The 25,698-nt window shown below is 26.9% G+C and overlaps 1 protein-coding gene across 1 annotated transcript in view; it reads left to right on the forward strand.

Annotated features, from left to right (window-relative positions):
• The window catches only part of LOC100164782 (voltage-dependent L-type calcium channel subunit beta-1), a 70,932-nt gene that overhangs the window by 32,343 nt on the left and 12,891 nt on the right, over positions 1 to 25,698 (forward strand). Inside the window, exons 2-4 of the mRNA XM_029486466.1 lie at positions 18,830 to 18,946; positions 19,424 to 19,543; positions 23,015 to 23,174. Coding sequence (XP_029342326.1) covers positions 18,830 to 18,946; positions 19,424 to 19,543; positions 23,015 to 23,174 — 397 coding nt within the window. The remainder of the gene's footprint in view (positions 1 to 18,829; positions 18,947 to 19,423; positions 19,544 to 23,014; positions 23,175 to 25,698) is intronic.

Genomic DNA, 25,698 nt, shown 5'->3' on the forward strand with positions numbered 1-25,698 from the left:
ATATTTTCAATTACTAAGATTTGCTCACTTGTGTTCTGTGGGACTGTGGTGATACCAACTTATTTTTTTTTTCAAATGTAAATCGCCCGGTTTTCGTATACATTGTTAGTGGGATAACTTTTTTTAAAAATATTGATGTATCCTAAATCTAAATTAAAATGGTTGGATGATTTATGAATTGTACCTAGCAATTAATATTATTAGTTCAACTTACATTTTATAATTTTGAAAAATGTTCGTACGACCATTCATATGCGCGAGCAACACGCAACACAATGCATAGCAATTTCGTATATAACGCAGCGTGCAGTGAATTATATCTGACGCGAATAGAAAGAATCATATTTTTATTACATATTGTATTATATTGTATCATATTAAATCGGACTATACTTATAAGTTATCCTATATGCGCTCAAAAGGGGAGTTCAGCAAAAATATTAATATTATTTCTTCATGCCTGACGTATCCCGTGGAGGTACATTTCTGTGGATGTTCTGCAATGTACAGCTGCCTCTCGTGGGGGGTACATAGTATTTAATATTATATACAACACCCACCCTCACACACAAGTATATTATGTTACCATGTTATATTATTATCTGTAGGTATATACCTAGTATATTATAAAACATCATAATTTTATATATGCGCGGTCACCGTGATGCGTATATTATATTATATTATACAAGGTAATGGTCGTCACGCACGCCATGTACAATACATACGCCGTGTATCGTGTGTGCAAAGGTGGGCATTTTTTTAGCCTTTAGGTAGGTACCTAGTTGAAAAGTTATAGCTAAGTTAAAAAGTTTATTTTTTTTTTAGTTTTTTAACTTAGAGAATTCATTGTATAAAACTTAGGTTGCGTTAAAATCATGCGATCATACATATATAGTAGTTAAGACTAATTAGTTAATTTTTTTATACGCTATAACCTAATGAATTTTAAATACCAATAAAATATTTCTTGATTTAATAATTTAACTCACACAAATTTCTAATTATTGCCTTAACAACTACAACCAGTTTTGCAGAAAAAAAGAATATTATAATATAAATATACTATACTATATTAACAATATGTATAGCATGCATTTTGAACAAAGTATTTTATTATTATTCGAGTTGACTGTCACAAGCCCACAGGCGTGGCGACCCAAGTGTTTTGTTCTAACGGTTTTAAGCCACTTGGGTCACCCACTTCTCAATCAAACGTTTATATTAAATTTATTTTATTTTCTCATGGCGCTGCGTATATATTATATTTGGCAAATTTTACTATGGTGTAGAGTCTACAGTAGACTGTAGTAGAGAAAAAAATTAAAACCATCAAATTATTTGATAACGACTTTTAATTGATTTATCAAAAAATAGTTAAAAAAATTATAATTTAATTAACTTTATATTTTTCTAAAATGTACAAGCACCAACTTAACAACACTCTTTTTAAATACAGTTTTAAAATAATTAAAAATATAAAAAATATAAACTATTAAGAATTAATATTAAATTTAGTAAAACCGAGGGTGACCAACCATGTGCTGCCTGTATATATATCTATATTCATCATAGGCCGCATGTTAATGGATGACCCGAGATTTTTTTGATTCTCTATGATATTATTTCACTGATTAAATATATGAATTAATTACAAATCTAATTTGAGCAAGTTTTTTTATTCACAATCAATAATAAATTGCAAAATATGTATTAAGTGTTATAGCCTACAATATTTTTAACTGATTTAGGTCGCCGGTGGACAATTAGCAAATTTACATATTGAAAAAGCGGGTAAGTGGGTATCACTCTGATGTACAGTAGATTACAAGTGGGTCACTACAGAATGGATGGTGTTAAATTTTAATTCAATGATATAAAATCATTGTCTACGAAAAACAAAAAGATGATATGTCCGCCAGTAATATTACTAAGTATATTCGATGGTAATGTTGTAATTAAAGTAATTTATTTTACTATTATGGGCATTATAGTACAGTACCTACAATAGTAGGTTAAATTAATTTTTGCTAAAATAATTACATTTGAAATATTATTGTTTGTTTACTCTAAAAGTATCATTTACCCAAGAATAATATTTTTAAATGACTACCTATAAGTTATTTTTAATAACTAAAATCGTTAATCTTAGTTTTAATATGTAATTTTGTCCAAATTTGTACTTAAAATGTCTGCAAAAAATAACTGTGTTTATATATTTTTTTAGATTTTTTTGTTACAGTATAGGCACCTACGAATTATTTATGAGAATCCTAGTTTTAAATTTTTAATCCATATCTATAAAAGAGGTGGGTAAGTGGATGTCGCTCTGCTGTACAGTAGGTTACAAGTGGGTCACTGTATAATGGATAGTATTAAATTTGAATTCAATGATATAATATCACTGTATAAGAAAAACGATTCTGAGCGGAGACGGTATGTCAGTCTAGGTATAAGACATATTATATACTTATATATATGGTATTAAAAAAAAATTTACCTATAATATACACAGGAATATCACAATATCCATTAGGTAGGTACTTATAACGCGTTATACATCAACAACAAACCGTGATACTATCATAGGTATATAATAGTATACTTTAGAAGTTTCAAGTACCCACGAGTAATATTATACAATCACAACAAAATAACTAAAATAGTTATTCTAGGTTTTTTAACATGTAATTTCATCCAAATTCAAACTTAAAATGACTATAAAAATAAACTGTGCTTATGTATTTCTTAGAATTTTTGGTAACAGAGTTAAATATTTACGTGGAATCTTGTTTTAAATTTTCAACCCTTAGATATAAAAGTTAAACATTTAATAATGTTTTAACTACAAAATAATTATTCAATTTTAAATTTGATAAATTTTGTCAAAATTTCAACTTCAATGCTTATAAAAAAAAATTGTGCCTATGTATTTTTAATATTTTTCAAATGTCATTGTAACAATATAGTAGGAGCCTTGTATTAAATTTTCAAGTATTTTTACTCAACAAATAAAGTTTTATTGACATTCATAGAAATAAAAACTAATTAAATTGGAAACTGAAATTGTCCGTAAACAGCTCAAAACAAATCAAAATATTTTGAAAATTTTATCATGTATAGAAAATGGAAATATAAACAACCAGTGAAAATTTCATGTATCTACAGTCATTCGTTTTAAAGTTACACCAAAAACCAAAATCAATTTTCTCGAAAACAGATTTTGCGTAAAAATTCCCGTTTTTCCTTAATTTTTCTTTTGTTTTTCACGGCGCTTTTGAAAACTATTGGAAAAATTTTACTTTTGACCCCCCCAAATTACCAACTAGATTCGCTTTCCTATCAGAAAAGATACTGTTGAAGAAAATCCAAGCACTTTTACTGCCCTAAAAGGTGATGACAGACACAAAAAAAATAAAAAATAAAAAAAAACACACATCATTGTAAAATCAATACATTCATTGTTTACACTCAGAATCTAAAAATGAACATTTTATAATTTTTTAACTTATTCATTCTACGAGTTAATTTTTGATAAATTTGTCGACCTTGTATTAAATTTTCAAGCTTTTTGGCCCAATGAATAACATTTTATTGACATATGTAGAATATACATAGAAAAATGTTTAAGAATTTCTAACTTGACATAATGCCAAATTTCTTGATTTTGATGATTTCGTCAACATTTTAAATTCAGACGCTCAAAAAAAATGATTGTGGAAATACGGCCATTTTTTTTTTTTTTATTTCCACTAACAAAAGCCTTTGAGAACCGTTGTATTACATTTTCAAGTTTTTTGACGGAGCTAATAATTTTTATCGTCAATAAAAAAAAAATAATAAAACTCGACATTTTCTTATGATGCATATAAATAACTTCAAAAACAATAAGTATCTCAAAAACTGTATAGTGCATAGAAATAGGTAATATAAACATTCTGCCGCATCTCTCACTTTAAGTACATGACTTTCATAATATTTTTACGATGTATAGTCGTATAGATCATCGCGAACCGGTAGATCATCCGCTGTTGTTGGCGTGTACTTTGAAAACATTTCAACTGCAAATTATTAATCAACCCTTTTCGTATTTTTATAAAATGAATCGAAATGTATAGATAATTGTCTATTGATAAAATAATAACTATGTTTTATCATAAACACGACGGAACGCTGGTATATGTTTATACAACGCTTTATAACGTGAAAATTGATTTTTGACTACCCACTACCGTACGCGCATATACATGGAACTATTACAAAATGAAATGTGCCTATAAACACGTGATTTGAATCAACGCTGCATGAATTTATGTAATCTTACGAGTTACGGTGCCTCGTGACATTATTAGGAGTAGGTAATAATACTGTTTTTATCGGACCCGGAGGGCTTTATTTATGGAGAATGGTAAACTCCTATAAAAGTAGGTAATCTTCAACATTGATATAGTGTTAACTCCTATACGAGTTTTTATTGAATGAAAGAGAGTTTGAAAATAATATAATTTCTATAAACCAAACGTAGGTACAATTCTTTTTTCTAAATATCTGTCTTATAATAATTATAATACATATTATGCTACATATTCAAAAACAAAATCAGTTATATGTGTAATATACTAGTATTTTATTTAATACTTCACAATATGTATAAACAAAAGTAACTATTAGTACCGCTCTGAAAACAAAATTTAAAATGTCAATTTTTTTTTTTTGTAGTTTAAAAGAGCCATACAAACATTTGGTCAAAATATACGTTTAAATATCTACCTACAGTTATTCGTTTTTGAATAACATAGAATATAACAAAATAGGTTTTTACTTTTACCCTCCATAGTAAATTAGTAACAACTAGGTAAATTTTCCCATCAGAAACTTATTGAAATCAACGATTGAAGCATTTTTACTGCTCAAAAAGATGGTGACATGGGTACGCACAATAATAACAAATAAAATACATCATCGCGCTCCACTCATAATTTAATGGGTATCAATAGTGTTAATAAAAATGAATTGAAACAAAATTATGGCTATCTATTATACCTTTGTATTAACAATATTTTTTATTATAAGAACAACTTTTGAGGAACTATTTATTACATTTTAAAGCTATTAAGTATGAAAAAAACATTTTATGAACATACTTGTCTAAAAAACTAAAAAAAGGTTATTCATTTTTGAATTATATATAAAATCGACGACTCAAATAAATCATTACCTACTTATATGATGACCACATGTTATTTCAAATGTATGTCAAATATTTAATGTTTTTAAAATCTGTTCAAAAGTGATCATTATGTATCATTATGTAATAAGAGTTATATTTTTGTCCATCAAAGGCCAAGCTTTCTGACACATTTTAAACTTGCGAAGTCAAGTAAAAAGGTCAGCGTAGAAGATTATACATTATTTTTTTGTCAGGTAAAAAGGTCTATGTTTGAGATTACACTATCTTTTATTTTCCGGTAAAAAGGTTATTCATGTAAGATTTTACATTTTGCCTTATTTATGTGGTGTGGGCCAGGGCGATGACGAGTTACCTGTAATGACATTATTGGGTCAATAGTCTTAAATTATTTTTTTCATATTATATGATGTGTCACCTTAACTGGTATCAGGCATAAAGCGTATAATACGTGAGTAGTCTTCCATTTACCAATAAGCAGACAAGCAAGTTGTATTTTATTCGGCATGCGAGCCGTCATAGATTACACTCGTCACTCATCCTTTGTTAAATGTTAGATTTGCACAATACTGGTCACGCAGACCTTGCCTATATTGTGTGTTGTTGATAACAATATCAATAATAATGTTTTTACCGACCATTATTTAGTGAAATTTCAAATTTGATGAAAATTAATGAATACGACGATAACAATAAATAACTGCACTACTTTATATAATATAACATTATAATCAATGATAATATGTACAATTTGTCCAGTATTAAAAATTAATATAATGGCGGCCAGGGGCGTGCTCACGGGGGAGGGGGGTTCATGGGGTTCAAACCCCCCCATTGACCGTATTATTTTTATTTTTTATTATAAAACAAATAATGCATCTTTATAATGTACTTGTCGAATTATATTATCATACAATTTCCCAATTCGTATTTTATCGTTAAATGCTTCCAACTTCTAATATGTACACTGCCCCGCAGTTGCCGATACTTTTAATATACTTTTAATAGGTACTCAAAATATAAATTTGTTTTTTAGGCTTTCAGTGTTTATTTTCTGGAACTTATTCAGAAAACTTTGATGAACTTGTTGAATTTTACCTCGATACTGATAAGCTAACAGTTAAAAGCTTAAAGCTGAACTAAATATATGGTATACCAAACTTAATAAGCATATAAAATATCCAAAAAATTCTTTAGAAGTGTTGAGGCAGTGTGATAAAGAAATATTTCCCAATATACATTTTCTATTGAAAATACTATGCACCTTACCTGTTTCAACACCTACCCCCGAGAGTACTTTTTCTTGTCTCAAAAGATTGAAATCTTATCTACGAAACACAATGACTGAGGTATTTTCTGGATATTAAAATAAAAATTTATATCAATTTTTTTAACATTTTTTTTTGGTTTTAGACTCGACTTAATGGCTTAGCTATGTTAGCTGTTCATAAAGAAATTCCACTAACAGCAGAAGAAGTTTTAAATGAATTGAGCAAAAAATCAAGAAAACTAGATTTTGTTCTTTAATTTTTGAATGTATATTGTATATTAGGTAGTAAGTATAATAGTTTCTATATTAGCAATATAATATTTAAATCTATAAATAATTGAATTTGTCGGTGACTAAAAAACAAAACAAAAAAAATGGTGGTTAGGTAAAATACTAGCTCCTTCAATTTTACTTTAACCCCCCCCCCCAACATACATTTTCTGAGCACGCCCCTGATGGTGGCTCCCAAACTGCGTGGGAGCACTTAACAGGGGTCAGGGTTGACGTGGATTAAAAATGTATAGATACACTTATGTTTAGATCATTTGAGCATTCGACTGTAATTTTTAAGCTTTAATATACGTATGAAAAATAAACACACTTCACATCATTTGAATAATTAAATAAAGTTAAATATTTTTGACTTGTTTTAGATTCTGATCGATTATTCGTACCTTTACAAATATTCTTCTATTTATTTTCGATGCGTGAACTAAAACAATTTAATATATTATGCCTTCTTTTCCTATAATGTCCGATTATAATATGTTCAAGACAAACGATTGAATACAGGCTGACCGACGCATGCGCACTATACTTTAACGAAATATTTTTTTCAATTTCTGTCAAATTGGAATCGTGACAAATAAAACGATATAGGTCAGCAAACAATCTTTTAACATACATCGGGCTATATCGTGTAATTATTATTAGTTATACAACTTATTGATATATTTATATTATGACCGTTTAGGTATTATGCGGTTCAAGAATGCCTGTAACGAACAATGAAAATTGCAACTATTTAGGATGGGACAAATGGACAATGTGCATTAATATTCTATTTATGTGTAAGACACTGTAGGTATTAATGACATTATATTGCTGAAAACTACAAAAACGTTATTAAATAAAAATCGAATCAATGCGTCATAGTTATTTTAGCCATCGACCGATACCATTAATATACGAGTATAGTTCAACCCCATTCGATACGGTGTTAATAGATTTTTTAGATTTCTTGTGACAATATAATGTGTTTTAATACAAACACATTACTGTAAAATAAACAAAAGGGTATTTTTTCAGGCAAATCTAATCTGAATATCATACGTATATGTATTAATATATTCTTTTTATTAATTCTCAAGAGGCAAATATTTGAATTATACAAATTTAAAAAGTATTTAGGTTTTTTTTTTGTGAATTGAAAAAATATATTCAATTATTTGTATCCACATTTAATTCACGACGGATAAAACATGCTGTATAATAACAAATGGTATTGATAAATAAAAATAGTAAACTACCCTACATGGGCTACATAGTAGGTGTCTCTGCAGAACGGAAATAAGAATAATTATTGTAGTTGGACTATCTGTCACGCGTGTCCGTTATATTTGATATCGTCGAATCAACGAAGCCCATTTGACCCAAATGGACCGAAACTCTAAAAACAACAAAGTATAGTTGTAGTGATTCACATAATTTATCTTATATAGTACCTATAGCAAATCGATACCCGCCATAGTTATATGACTACTGTAGCCGCTCTGTATTCATTAGGTACATAGTTTATTATTATATTTCCTATAATATTAATATTCATATGATATATTGCAGGGGTAATACTTATGACTCCAATAATTACATAATAAAAATAATAACAAAAATTAATAAAAAAAAGTCAGCGTTTTTATAAATAATATATGACCATGAATAATATAGGTAAGTGTTGGTATTAGGTATATCGTAATTTTCGGTATTTCCAAAAACAAGTTGTAAGGAAATTAGGAAATTTTTATGCAGACTTACAGGTTTGACTTAATTAAATTTATCATATAATAATAAACTTGGATAAAATTATTTAAAGAAAGATGTGAGTTATAATTTTTAACCCCCCCCCCCCACCACTTCGCTTGATTGAGCTTCAGATACGCCACTGACTTAAAATATTTTAGTATAAACATGAATATATATATTCTGTATAATACACATAACCCTTTGTTCTTAATTAATTTTCATATTATATGTAGGTACATAATATTATAATAATAGTGTTTTATTTTTCAAAACATAATCGTTTTATGCTTTTTGCATTAGTTAATTTAATTATCTTAACAATTTTAGATAAATACCTACTATGAGAATTCAATTCCTGAACCTGTAGATATTTTGTTATTATTATATTCTTAATATAGCTTTATGTAAACACATATTTCAAATTTCAAACAGATTGCTTTGAGTATATTATATAAAAAAAACAGTAGGGAAACTTCGGTTATTGTTAGACAACCTCTCATGCACATGCATATAATATTTTTATCAGAAAATAAATTCATACCACAAAATATTCGTACCTAAGGATATGGGTACTACATTTTCAGTCGTATAAAATAATAAGCCACTTCAACGAGAAGAAGCATCTCATATATAAATTGTTATACGTCAAGCTAAGTGTCTTGCAGAGTAAATAATAACAATACATATTCGGTATAGTATTATCATTTTTCGTGAAGTTTTTCCGCGTACAGTAATATAATAATAGTATATCTATCATCTAATGTATGTCGCTCGTTTTCATTTTTTTTTACCGTTAAGTGCGTAGGGTGCGGGTCAAATAATAAATGGCTGGTAGAGATAATATAAATTATAGGCGTACGTTAAAAAATTACATAAAAAATCGTATATAATATATAATATTATTTCATAATAATATACACTGAATCGTGAATCTTTTATCTTGAAACAGATGGTATCTATTATACTATACAAAAAATATTTTATATTATTTTTAATTTTAAATACGGCCTGGTACAGAATAAGGTCGTGGAAAATGTGTAAAAATAAAATAATACGTTCTTAAACGTTTTCCTCGCGTTTTTCTGTGCATTTTCCTATAAGTTATTTGCCTGCTGTATCCCGATATAAAAGTATCACCCTGTTTACACTTGCGCACCATCTACGATGTTTTTGGATGTGTCCTTTTATTGATATTATTTTTTCTCTTTCGGGTCAATACTCGAAAAAGCACAACACCACACCATTACAGTATATATTATTACAGATTGTACTAGACGACCGTCTTCGCTCAGAATCGTTTTTCGTATGTAAAGATTTTATATCTTGAATTCAAAGTTAACACTTCCATTACAGTGACTTCTCTAGACACCAAATGTACAGCAAAGCGTTATCCACTTACCCGCTTTTTCATCTTTACTTTGTTAAAGTTGTTTCTACTTTTTAATGACAGCATACATTTTTAATTTAATATTCTGAAGGATAATATTTTGCTGAGAATTTCAAAGTATAAAAAATAGAATTTTAAACTTTGAAGGTATGTAGTTAATACTTAAAAGTTGTATAAGTTACCTATACCTAGTAGGTAGATATCTACCTACGTTTATAACTAGGTAGAATTAACTACTCGTTTAAACTTCGATATTTATATATTACATATTCTGCTTCGGAATATGTTATATAAAAAAAAAATATCTCCTGTCATTCTTAAAATGTAGAAAGCTTAAAAAAAAAAATGACAATAAAACTATTTTTTTTTCAATATTATTGTATAGAAATTACTTCAATTTATGTAAAATAATATTTATGAAAACTAATATTTTTTGAGAAAATGAGTATTTTAAAAAATCCGATTTTACTTATGTATATTATATGTATATACACATTATACATACATTGAATAAAACATATTATACAATTTAATAACAATTAAACTCAAAGAGGATGCATTATAATATAATATGCCACTAAAAATACGTTTCCGGTCACAGTTTAGACACGCACGTGCAGCACTGGGTCTCGAATCGTCATACATATTTTAATTATAGTGATGTACTTTACTATTTGTAATAGTAGGAATAAAAAAAATGTCTAGAAAAAAATCATAAATTTTTCTAAAATATTCGAATACCTATATTTAAATACAATATTTTATTTTATACCTATATTTTATTATGAATATACGGACTGAGACCTTTTAGTAAAATTAACGAGTAGAAAATAAACAGGTACATTTGTATTACAAAAGATTATCCAAAAAAAGAAGATATAATTATACAGATGAATAAAAATTAAAAATTAAAGTATAATATAACAACAAAAGCAAATAGTTTACTATTGAAAAAGATTATAAAATGTTGACATAACAATATGTAAAATTGTAAGCGGTTAAATACTAAATGTGGGTCCGTATTGGCATTAGACACGTCTGACTTGTGGGCTAATTTGACTAGTAATTAGTGGTACTAATTGGATCAACATCATACATACAAACCATAAAAAGGAATAAAACCATAATAATATAGAATAATAAATTATATTAATAGATATTGTGTTAAATTCAGATAAATATGTTTGCAATAACTAATTCGTTTTTTTTATATATATATATTATATACACCCGGTTTAGGTTTATGTTTCGAACGAGGTTTCGAAAATGTCCTCTTAGACATTCCCTCAAAAATAAAATTTGTAAAATTTAATATTAGTTATTATTTCAACCCACTTTAGTATACTATGTTGTGTGTTTAAAAAAAACGTATAGGTTTTTTGTTTGACTCGACCACGACGGCGCCGTCGAAAGCAAGCAAAAGACGAAATCTAATACGACTGAGTACACATGCGGAACATTTTCAATCGGTTGCTCGGCCACTATATAATATTCCTTAACAATATATTATTATTATTGCGAGGTCGGAGGTAATCGCCAGCGTGTTAGGATCGTATTTCGGGTCGGATAGATCAACTATATTGTCGTCGTTTGTGTAATAAAATATCAATATCGCAAAGTAAACCGTTTTTGGGGAGTCATGTGGCGCCTGCAATAATTATAAAAGCCAATTCTGCAGCGTATTTTAGCCACGTCGTCGTCATAAATACGACATTATTATTTATTATTATTATATTATATTGTATCCCGTCGAAAGGCCTGCTGAGACGCGTGGCGCCCACCACTCTGTATAATTATAACGTACGGCGACGACGTTGCCACACACACACACACACACACACACTTTATTAATATGTTATGTTCAGAGTGATTTTATTATGAATAGGCGATCAATATCTTAGGGAATACACTGGATTTAGTTTTGTTTTTAAATTTAATAACAAGCACCGATGATTAAGGCTCGGAAGTCGATAACTTTTTTTTTGGAATGTATTATATGGTGATTTTTGGCTAAAAATGTATATCAATAATATACCAAATAAATAACTAATTTTTATACCGTATTTTTTGTAATTTCACCTCATTTTAAACTATTTTTCGTTAACCAAAGAAAAATTACGAGTTTATAAACCACTGTTTAATAAATATATAATATGTATAATACCTTACTGAACTATAAATAAACATATTCTGTCATTTCGCACACGTAGGTATAATTGGTATACTGTAATCGTGTAATATAATTTAAGTTAAAGTATACAAATGAAATTTCAATAAAATAACAAATTTCCGTCTATTATAATGTTAAATCAAAATAATTGATTTTCTTGTATATATTATGTAAGTTTATTTATTCATTAAAAAAAAAATAATAATAATAATTTAAGTATTTATAATTTGAAAAATTTATATGTTGTTGCATAAATAAATTATTTAATAGTTGAATAAAATTGAATGAACCAATCATGAGTTACTAAATCATGCAGTTTATGCTCATTATTGATTCGTGAAATGTTTGGTGTAGTTCATGCAATAAGGCATACTAAGGGTATTTTTTATGACTTCAGTTATTTTATGACTTTCATCGTCAAATAATTGTATAATGTATATTTACTATATTTTCAATTATTTAACGTGTTTTAGGTTATCAACATCCGATCCCTAAAGTGATGAACTATAAAAAGAAATAGAAAATAGTATAACCGAAATAGCAATTTTTTGTTTAATAATTTTAACACTATTATAATATTATCATTAAAAAATGATATCTGGGAAGTTCTTATATGTGTTAGTATTTACACAAGGTGATTCACCAAACACAATCACGTCCATATTTTTCTTTAATAATGAATTTATTCAAATTCTGATTTTTGTAACTTTTAAGTATAATTATAGAACATTTTTTCAAATCTTTGAATATTTTTGTACTACTTAAAGAGTGTCCTGTGGTGATACAAACTTCTGTTTTTTAAATGAAAACCCCCTATATCTACAGTAAATTATTTAATGGATAATTTTTATATACCTATATCAAAACTCGAATGAGTAGTTTCTTAGTTATTAAAATGTTTGTACTAAGGATCTTTGCATGCTTTGTGCATCATCCTGTATATATATTATATATATTTAAATAATTTGTGGAATTCCTTGTATTTCCTTTGTTTAATATTGAAGAATCAATAACCACGTTGTATGCTACAACCATGACAACAAGTTGAGAATAGATTTTCGGTGACGCTATTTCAGCCGAAAGTCGTTTCAGCAATAAATTTAAATAAAATATATGTAAATTATAGTAAAATTATAAGTGATACCTAACAATTCATAATTTTAATTTTTTAAGTATAATATTATTTTAATCAAGTACTAAAATTTAACCAATTTAAGTTGTGTTTATAAACTTAACTCGTTTTTTTTTTATATATTATGTTTAATACAATTCGATTTTGTTATAATTTTACTATAATTTACACAATTATTTAAATTATTTTTACTTTTATCGCCGAAATTTACTAGGCCCTGATCACGGCCCAAGTTTATGCTCGTACACTCTAAAACACTCGTTATGCTTATGTATATTTATATTTTATTAAAAAATAGACATTAGATTGGTATTGAAGATAATGTAAATTTATTATCTATATGACGTCATATCAATATTTCAGGGGAGTTTTATACATTTAGACGGAATGATACTTCTGAAATCCAAAATATTCAGTAGGTACCTACTGATACCTAACCTATTATACTATATTTAGTTCAAATTTTGTGAAAGAATTCAAAAAATTCCACAAGATTCACATGCGTATACCCAACTTAGTATCCGCTATAATTTCGCCATTGTAACCAACTACTTTAACACTTGCACAACTATTTGACCACTAATACAATATAATAAAAATTAACAACGTGACTAAATTTAAATTATAAGCAGCGTGAAACCAGACATTTTCATTTTGAGTTTAGGTCAACCGCAAAAATATATTAAATCGTAACGAATAATATACGGAATATTTTTTTAAAATACTGTTTATAGAAAAATATTTACTGAGGAAAACAAATACAATCCAGATCTATATGGTGTCTATATAGTTATATTATATATTATTAAAAATTCAATATTCAATATCACTATGAAAACATTATATTTTTTTTCTAATAACAGCTTTCCAAATGGATAATGAATCAATTTCCATGATATATTGAGCTCTATAAAACTTACTTATGCAGACTTCCGAAGCTTAGACGCAACTTTTTTATATGCAATAAAGTTTAACAATACATACATGTATTATAATATTATTTAAATTTAAAAATGTTGTTGAAGGTGTAAAATATAAATATACCTACTATAATTTGAGTTATATTGATATTCATCATCACATTATTTGAAATATGAAAAAGCTAATTTTCATAGCCCCTGAAAATGTGCGTGATATAATTTAATATCACTTATAAACTTTTTCGATTTCTAATATATTTTCACTAAATAATAGTGTTACATTTGAAGAAAATTTATCTCTAGAAATTATGTAACGAAAACTAGAATTTATATAACGATTTAAAAAAAACTCCCCCTAATGTGGATTAATTTAAATATTTTCATAATTTATGCGACCTATTAATGGTGTATGTTCTTTTTTATCTTTTTGAAACCAAATATTAAATAGAATTTATAAAACTATTTTTTTTTTTAAATTAGACACTTTATTTAACATTACCTATTTTAGGTTTTTTTTTCAAAACTCGTTTTTACATAGCTCAGTCATACATAACCCGGCCACTATAATTCCCCAAAATATAATCTGAGCTCAGAGATAGAGAGGTAAATTTAAATAATTAATATAGGTACTATTATAAAATAAAATATGTACAACGCAATGTACATTTTTTATTCCGTGGCTTTTAATAACGGCTATAATATGTTTTATACTTTTATAACCATTATAACATTGCGTATGGTATAATAAAATGAATAATTTGTCTGTCATGAGCATTGCCCACATCGCACACATGCGATTCTAAATACATTACCCTCTAGCTTGCACGCACGACCATGGCACAATATACCTGTATTGTGTTGTGCACCTCAAAGTGGGAATTAAAAAATGTTGATACAATTTCGATATCATCGGTCGTCTGGTATACATCTAGGCACTGTTGTACATTATATATATATCATTGCGTATCTAGAAAAAAATATGTATATATGGCTTTTTAACTTATCTATAGGTAGCTAATAATAATTTTAAGTATAGGTATTTATCTGTATACATTTACTAAATACATTTTTTATATATGAGATAAATAATCTAGATCATTTTTTTGTTACATTTTTTGTGACTTGATTTCATTTTAAAGTTCTTTAAATATCTTTTGTGTACTTACCTATACCTAAATTAATTACGTGTGTTTTACTGTAGCTATTTTGTAATATATTGTTCATTATCTGTATCTAAACACTGATTGAAAATATTAGGTATTTAATACATTCGAGTGGAAAAAATAAAAATCGAAACTTATTTATTATATTATTATATTAATCCTAGCATAGGAAAAATGTTATTTTACAAATGCAATTTTAAATCATGTGTTATGATATAAATGATATATTATTTTTATATATAAATAAATAAGGTTATCTTTTAGCTATTATCTAGATAAAATTCAAATTAATTGTTTGTTATTTTGTGTGGATAATGTTTAGATAATTAATCTTTACACAGCATTACAAATACGACATTCGGTGCTCGATTTATACTTTATGTTATGCCTCACGCCAGTAGGTCGAATATCATAAAAGTTGAACGAGTATATTATATTATACTATTGTATTATTATAATGCAATGGTTTTTCTTTTTATTCCTCAGTTACAGTGCTGTAAAATATACTCGTCTTCCTCGGTGCGACTGTCGAAAAAAAATGTCTTTGTAAACTTTTCGTTTAATTTTTACGTGCACAGGTACGAGCCGGTGTATACATTATTAAACGCATATACATATACCTGTATACACCCTTATATACGTATAAGCGTCTTATCTAGAAAGTTTGTAAATCTCAAGTTGTATGGATGTATCACACTGTATACATGTATATAGTAATATTGGATATAACTTGTAGGTATACCTAACCTTAATGTTTAATAATTTAAATATGCATATTAATTATATTATATTATGCTATATTTATGCGGCGTTATCCGTGCAGTGTGGGTAGGTACCTACCTAAAGGTTATTTTTCGGTTTGATCCTTGTTACTACGTACGTATTTAGGATTTTCGAACTTTCTAGACACACTATATTAATATTGTTACTATTATTACATAATGCACGGTATACAGATTATCGTAGTTGATTATCGGATCAAAATATGTACGTGACATAATGCGTGCCTCGACTTTGTGGAACTTACAAAACGGTCCGTTTAAAGCTGGAGTACATTATAATATGCGAAAAGGTCGACCAAACATTCTAGCAAACACCAATCATAATATAAGCGTGTATACGACAAGACTAATTATTCGTGATTAACCGCAACGCGCGTTTCACACATATTGGTATTATGTTATGTTATGTTATATTATATTATGGTTACATATTTGATATTATCTGCAATGTCTGACGCTCTCTATTCATCGATCAATCCAAAAGTAATCGTAACCACCGCGGAAAATTGAAAATAAAATGAAATTAAATTCTATATACCTTTATCTTTACTTTATTTGCTAAACAGGAATACCCGGATAAATTTCTAAAGTATACGATACCTACTCAATTTTAAAAAAATGTTCAAATGGTGAAATTAAACTGATTGATATTGACACAAATTTTTTTTTGGAATGCATTTTTTTTTAAGATCAATAATGAAAATCAGTAGTAGACAATACATTGTGGTTTGGGAATAATAATTTTCACAAATAGTAAAACAATTATTGCAATTCCCCCCAAATAAATATAATAATAATATATTATTTTATACTTTAATTGTATTGTCATTTGTCACTGACTTGTCTGAAACTCTTTTTGATATTACTTTATGAATAATCCCAAATTATTTGCTACGAGTGCCACAAAGACCGAATATAAAAATCAAATCAAATATGATTGTGTTCTTGTACTTTCAAAATTATACCTATTTTCGCTACCCTAACACTAAAATTATCTCTAAGTTTCTTTACTACACATCTGATTCACAGTGGTAACGCCCATCTCATAAGAGAAACATATTTATTTATATAAAGTATAGAAATAAAAACAAGTCTGAGGCTCCAACCTTTATAAAAAAAAATAGACACAGTTAATTATGATTTTAAATTACAATATTATAATGATAAATGTACCTATTGCAAAATATGATTTTCAGCGAAACTCAGTTTTAAAAAAATACATATACCTATCATTTTAGGACCAATAGTTCTATTATACCGCTCTCCAACTACAATAATAAAACCTCAGATTTAAAAAATGTATCATCCATTTACTGTAGGGTATGACGCGTTCAAGTATCTGCATTGTTCTAACGCAGTGTTTAGTAAAACTAAAAATGTTTTTTGATTATAAGGTATTAAGGTAATAATAATACAATATAAATAAATCGAATTCAAAATATTTTTGGGTGTGTTTAAATGTTATATTAAATTTATTATAATATATTTAAATGTACATATATTTTGACATCAATTACCTACCTATGCTATGGATGAACAAACACAAATCAAAATTGTGTAAGCTTATAAACGTTAATATGTATATAATATATGTGTAAATATGTATAAACATAAAGGTCAAAGGATGATGTTATTGGTGTGGCAGAGATTTAGGTATTAAACAAAACGAAAACCGGTCCGAATTTATTGTATACATAGTCAGATATAACACAATTTGATTTTTTTTAACCACGTTTGTATAGGTATCTTATAACTATAATATCCATATGGGTGATGAAATATTTTTGTTGCTCGTTTCGATGATTATCATTTTTATATGAAAACTATACAAATATCTCTGCTAATTAGTATTTTTACGATGACATAATATGTTATGAAGTGTTCTACATTTTTTTTAGTAGGTACTTACTTGTCAATTGGTCTGTTTTTTTTTTACTCATAAACTAAGAATAAGCTATTTGACCTTTTCCAAGTTACTGTAGCACTTAGCTGGGGATAGGAAAAACGGTCTTAAATATTTATTCAAATACCTACCTATATATGCTTTAAATATTTAGTATAGAATCAATAATATATTGAATTTATATGACGTATGACAGTGGGATATATGCAATAAAATAGTATTTAATAAGAAACACATTATCAACTGAATATAATAACCTTATTTAATGTAATATAATACATATTATGAGCACTTATATAATATATAAAAAAAATATATTATGTATTATAAATGTTCGTACTTGGTAATGTAGTTTCTCCAATCCACGGAAAAAACGAAATTTTCATTTAATTCTAAAATTATGAAATCATAATCAAATTCACTAAAGGCGTTAGTAATTATTTGTCTAATAGGTAGGTAGTTAAAATATCAGATATCGCTTATTTTTTAAATTTAAATTATTAAAAAATAATATTAAATTTAATAATATTAGTAAGTGTGTATTATTTTTAACGGTTTACAATGTCACACGCTATTATATAATTTATGATTATATAATCATTTATAATAGATGCTTTGTACTAAATTGATTATAACACAATGAAACCAACATCTGATATTAAACAATTGAAGAAGTTTGTAAGAAAATATTTAATATTGTACATTTATACTGTAATATCAGCGTATAGAAAAATAACAAGTTTCGCAAAACTCTAGGACACTATATTACTATACATATTAATTAATTAATATTCTGCAATTATATATGTATGAGTTAAACGTTTATAATAAATGTATATTAAAATATTATTAGATTAGGTACTAATGATTTTGTTCTGTATTTTTATTATAGGGATCTGAAGATTCAGACGTTATAACAAATACAGCGGACCTGTCTCTGGGCATTGAAAAAGAAGCGCTGCGGCGCGAAAATGAGCACAGAGCTCGTTCACAACTACTTAACAGTCGTGTAAGTATATATGAAAAACCAATACTATAATCTTTTTATTTTAACAAACTTAAATTAATTGAAAATAGCAACATGGATACTGGATAGGTGATATTGATTGACACGATGAATGATGAAAACTATTTTTAAACAGTTTAAAAATATAAAACCAATTAACTTCTTTAAAAATGTCTTTTATTATGATTTGGTTTTAAAATACTACTACCCAAAACAACTAATAATAGTACAAATTATAATTTCACTGTCGACTATTATAATATAAGTACTTCAAAGGTCTAAAATTAATTTTAACAAATTTTAACTATAATTTAACATTTATTGTAGTAGTACGTGAACATTGTTTTATTTGTAAATTAAAGTAAAATGTTCACAAACATGTTTGTTGTATACAGTTTTACGTTTTCAAAATATAAATGGTTGTGGCAAATATTGTATTTTTACACGACGGTGTGATAAGTATAAATTTGTGATTTTCAGACAAAACCGGTGGCGTTTGCCGTTCGCACAAATGTTGCATTTGACGGTAAAAAGGACGATGACTCACCAATACAAGGCTGTGCGATCACATTTGATGTTAAAGATTTTTTGCATATCAAGGTACGGTAGTACGGTTTTATCTAATAAAATAAATACCGTAGTAGTATTTTGGTTCTACTAGTTTAATATAAAACAATGCGTTTGTATATTTGTGTAATTAATATTTTTCTACGTACATAACACAATTAAATTCATGACTATACATGTAGTTCTCTGTAGAAACATTTTTGCAAGATTATTATTCGTATTGTATTTTTATACTTATAACATTTTAGACTGGCAGGAAATTGAAGAAAGTCTTATGGACCAGCCAGTCAGAAAGTGTTTTAAGTTGTCTGTTTTTTTTTGTTATATACATAGCTTAGTCCGTACAACACTTGGCACGATTTATAGTTTAATTTTTTTTTACAACATTTTACTAAATAAGTAGACATTAGTTTTCAAAGTACAATAATCTTTTATTTTAATACTTGGAATACTGTGAATAGCTATAGTTTTGGTATTAACCAAGTTTGTTATCTAACACAATATGTAGAGTTGAATTCAATTAAAAATTATATGTATTTAGACCTAAATAATAAGAATTAAAGACAATATATTTTGTAAGATTAATTACAAAAAGTTAGTTTTGGATTGAAATCAACTTTTTATAAATTTAAAATTATTTACCAAAAAAAATTATTGTAATTTGTACTTTACCTTGTTTTATTAAATTATTAATTTCATTTATATTGCTTATTTAAAATTATAATATTAAGATTTAAGGAACATTTGTTATTAATTTTGTAAAACATATTTTCTTATTATGTTACGTAAATTAATGGAAGAATTGACCTAAGTTCGATATACTCTTATGTCATGCACCTACATCGAATCATATAATATTATACGAACGCTTTCAAAACTGTTCAACAAATTAATAGTTAGTCTAGAAAAATAAAGGAATTAATTTAAATATTCGATAGGTACAGTTATTTAAAGCGTCTTAAAACCCTTATAAGTACTTCTAAGTTCTATTATATTGCCTTGAACATAACATAAAGTGTATTATTTTTAAGAAAAGTATGACTATGAAAAATGTATACAAACGATCAAAAAAGGGATTGTACCCTTAGCCTTGTAAAACTACTTTTACACAAAAAGTTTCTTGGCCGTCGCCCTTAAACATAAATACGAAATTCGTCTTTGTGATTTTATGATATTTTAATTTAGTCTACACTATTGTTATGTCTTGTGAACTGAATTGTATGACATTTTCAAGTGTCCTCAATATGCTTTTCACTACTTGTACATTCACCTTAGACCACTATTAAAATGCCCACTAGCAAAAATTCCCTGATGCAGCCTATATAATGATATAATCATACTGAATATTATTTTTATTTTTATTGATCCTATACAAAGGCTTAAAAAGGATGCTATACAACAATACAAATAGAATATTATAATGATATATCGGTGTATACTACTAGCGTCCCAAATTTATAATAGTAGGCAACTCGTACCTGTCGTATTTATTGACGGGTTATTTGTGTCCTAAACGATAATTTAATAATTTCGTATCGAAATTACCGCCGTATCAATATAATTTGACAGCTTGGTACATAAGAAAAAAATAATATATGTATAGATTATAGATAGGTACCTACATATTGTTAGGTAGGTATATTGTAATATCTAAGAAAACGTGTGTGTGTGCAAGCACGCACGCACGTATAAAGTGAAACAACGTACGAACTTCTTTCGTAGTTTTTAGTGATATCTGGGTTTTTCTGAAAATGAACAGTCTTGTAGTAAACTAGTAAAGACTTACATGAACTGATAGAATTTTAGGTTCAAGTTCGTGATATAAAAAATGTATTTATTTTGTTTGATTCTTTTTATTTATTCTGTTTATTTTATTTACCCTCTTAATTTGTTTTACTTATTAAAAGATTTTATTTAATAAATGTCATCGTTAAGCATTAGTTGTAACCATAGTACAACCTGCAATCGTTTTCATTTTTTTGTTTTAAACAATATGACTTAAAAAAAAAACATATTTTTAGAGTTTATTATATTTGTATTAAATGTAATATGACATATGACAAAAAGATAACAATAAAATTGTTAATAATTCAAAGCTACATTTTGTTTCTCATTATTAGAGAAAAATGGCTGAGGCCTTCTAATCAACCATCTCAAATGATTCAAGTAGCATGAAATATGATAACATTATATCTATTAGAATGTTATATACAACCAACTGCAGGCATAACTCGTATACAGTAAAGAAATCAGTTGAGTTACTTGCAAAAAAAATTATTTTATTCAACATTGGTTTTTGTTGGTCTTAATATAAGTTAATATTAAAATAAAAATTGTGTATTTATTAAATTGATTTAATACATAATAAATGGTATACGCATAGTGAACAAATTATACCTTACATTGTCATGTCAAAAAAAAAACTTTAAAACTTTTTTGGGGAGATATGAACAATCGAACCCCCTCCTCCTTAGCTTACGTGCCTGACTACGTAATATATAATTTAATCGTATCATCAAAGAAATTTAATTAGTACTGAAAAACAATTGATCGGTATTAAACCAAACTGAAATATTTACCTATAAAAAAATACTAAAACTATTTAATTTATTTTTGAACTAGGAAAATCGTGTTCCATAAGCAATTCTGAATAAAGTTTATTTTCTGCAAACTTATTTATAGAATGTTTTATGTAAGACTGAACTATTTATGTTTATCAAAACTTTAAACTTTATTTATTAATAAATTATATCATGGAAAAAATTAACTGGTGAATTTCAAAATAGTTTGAAAGTACCTACTTTCAAGTTTAAATTCATAAAATGCCCATTTATAGGATGGGTACAATAAAAAATTCTGTTAAAAGTGCGGAATTCATAAAATATTTTTAAAACAATACATATAATAAAATATTTAATTTATTGTGTTATACCCGCTTAAGTGTTTCAAAATGTTGTTTTAATTCACGATTAATTAAACAAATAGGTACATATTAGGTAACCAATAATTTTTATTTTCATTGTAAGTATGTCTACTTTTTTAGTATATTGGCAGCATTTACAGATTTAATGGATTATTAAATTTAATTATTCTACTTCTGTCAATAGTAAAACTAGGTGCACTAAAAACCAATAATATATATTGAACGTTGTAAAATGAAACTTAATATTATGTGCTATGTAAGAAATCACATATTGCAGCACCATGTGTTAAGACATTTAATACTACTTAAATCGTTGTAATTATGGTGGACATAATTACAGGACAACAAATAGCTTACAGTTGTTAGTTAAATAAAAATATATATTTAAATTTGCATATTATGGTATCACAAACAAAAGGTCACGAAAAGAGTGCACCGTCTCAAAATACACATAACGTTATTCCTAACCTAGATGGCCAGCCAATTTATTTACAGATTTGTGAAGACTATTTAAATATTTATTGGAAAATTAGTTTTTGTAATATTATGTTATTATTATTTGTTTTTTTTAATCGTTACAGGAGAAATATGACAATAACTGGTGGATAGGCCGACTGGTGAAAGAGGGTTCTGATGTGGGTTTTATACCATCCCCCGCCAAACTCGAACTCCTGCGTCAGATGAACCCATCACGAAGCTCAAAAAATCATTCTTCCAAAAACTCGTCATCGTCTAACTTAGGTGGTGTAATAAATTACTTCATGTATATTGTCTATCTTTAAAAAGAAGAACGGGGGTTAACTACAGGGGTCGCCGATGACATCCTGAATTGTGAAAAATAATCATAATACCTACTACCTATTATGATTTTAATTTAATTTCTTAACCTCTGTGTGTGTTTTGTGTGCTACACGGAAAATCACAATATATTCAATCGTGTTTTTTATATAGTTTCTACGAAAATATTATAAGAAAGAAATATTGTAATGCCATCAAATAAAAATTGGGCATAAAATATAGAGAGAATAGTTTTAGGAGAATGAAAAATAAATTATGTGTCACGCGAATAAGTGATTAATGACTGACAGACAGAATAAAGTACGTCCATTTATTTTCATTTAAGATTCTGAACTGAGGGACAATTGTATTGGTTTTACAAAGATTTGTGTTTTTAAAATAAAAATGTACTTCAATCTTCATCTTTCAGTGTGCTATCTGATTGCAAATACTTTAACAAGTTGGTACTAGGAAAATTAAAAAATATATAAATCACAGTTAATTTCTTAATAATTAGGAATAGCCAACAAAAACAGCGGAAAACAGAAATATTTAGGCAGCACAAGTTTTTGACAAAATCATTTTGGTTTTGTTGTTGTAATACAAAAAAAGTTACCATTTACGGTCTTGACACTCGAAATGTTCACTAAATAGTTGTATTGGTATTTTCTACACATGATATAAATTACAAAATATTTTAGGGTTTTTTTTTATTTATGTTGATAAGTATTTTGTTTCTCAATCAAAAAACATGACAAAAGAATACAAGATTCAATGCAAATTGTTCCTATCTCGAAAATACACAGTGACTTTTTGTTATTTTTCATAAGACAACATAAAATGTTGTTAAAATACGTTAGAAAGTTTAAAAAACTTCAACTACAGATAAAAATCCATAAGGTCTTCTTTCAGTCTTTAAAATGTAATACGAGGTTCTTCATACATTTTTCTTATATAAGCAATATATAAACATCGAAAGTACATAATTTTAATTTTTTCGTGTACCAGCTTACTATTAATATCTAAATAAAAAATAAAAATTTTTCATGAACTAATTTTAGTTATTTTATCGTTATTCAAAAAGTATTAATCATAGATACTAATGTACATTCCACCGTCACATATATTATTGTTTTCTGTTGGTAATAATACAAATTATAAAATATTTAGACTATTTTTTTTATTTTTATACCATGAACCATTTCACACCACTATACAGAATATAGATTATTGATTTATAACTTATATGAATTGTCTTTGGCAAAAATTAATTTAGCCTACCGAGTTAAGGAAATACTAACGATACCTTTTATATAACATAAACTATCCTTAGGCATAGGTACTGATCTACCCAAAATCTTTGATCAGAAGCTTTTTTACGTGTACAAAATTTACACTTAGTTTGCGTGTTTTCATTCAATTCAAATTTAACACATTCATTACTAAATTGACCTACTCAATGGCTAGGTACACTCGAAACTAATTTTTATACTATACTGTAGAAACTAGTCCCCAGTTTTTTTATTAATCGTATTTAATAATTTTTTTTAAATAATTAATCATATATTTTTAACCTATTATGGTTATTAATACTACATTCATTAATAAAAATGTATTATAGTGAGTAAAATAATAATCCAAATACTCGACTACAGCGATCAGAAATCAAAAAAGGTCAGTTATATATTCAGAAAATCTGTTGTAAAACATTTTAAGTCCTCGGATTCATCCGACTTATCTCCTCAATTTTGATTTAACTGGAGTTCGTTAAGGATTGCTACTTTGTTCGACCTACTCTAAAGTACGGATCGGTTCTTTGAAACCCTCAATTATCCATGGATTTCCTATTGATAGAAATATTTCAACGTGAATTCATATTATTTTCTGCTTATTATCTAAAGGTTCCTTGCCATCCATATGATTAATACCTTATTCGTAAAGTTTTTAATTTATCCAGTTGTGCTAACCCAAGATATATTGCGAGTGTATCATTTATTGCTAAACTTTTATCTAACTTAATTGATTGTCCTACCCTCCTTTCATAAATACGTTTTTAAGTCCCATCTCGTCATACTAGATACACTCTTGGATCCTCCATTCTGTATTCCATTTCCTCATATAATTATCTATTAAACCCCTCTCTCTATCGTATTATGTGTCTTTTTTTATGAAAATAATCTTTAATAATATATGAATTATTCATCGACTTTTATCATTATTATTATTTATTCTAGTTAAGATATTATTGTAAGTATCAAATAAATCAATCTTTGTGTATTTTTGAGCTTCGACCTTTATTACTATAGAACAAAAAATACTAATATACTGTGTCATTGTATCATAAAAAGTAAAACCTAATTGAATATAACATTGGTGTATTTGTAGGACTATATACAGACAATATTAATTAAGGGATGTACCTATAAAGAGGACTGAGGAGCATTCACCAAACTGTATATCTTATTTAATACGCAATTATACATACAAA

This window comes from Acyrthosiphon pisum, chromosome X (genome assembly GCF_005508785.2).
Source record: "Acyrthosiphon pisum isolate AL4f chromosome X, pea_aphid_22Mar2018_4r6ur, whole genome shotgun sequence".
NCBI lineage: Eukaryota > Metazoa > Arthropoda > Insecta > Hemiptera > Aphididae > Acyrthosiphon > Acyrthosiphon pisum.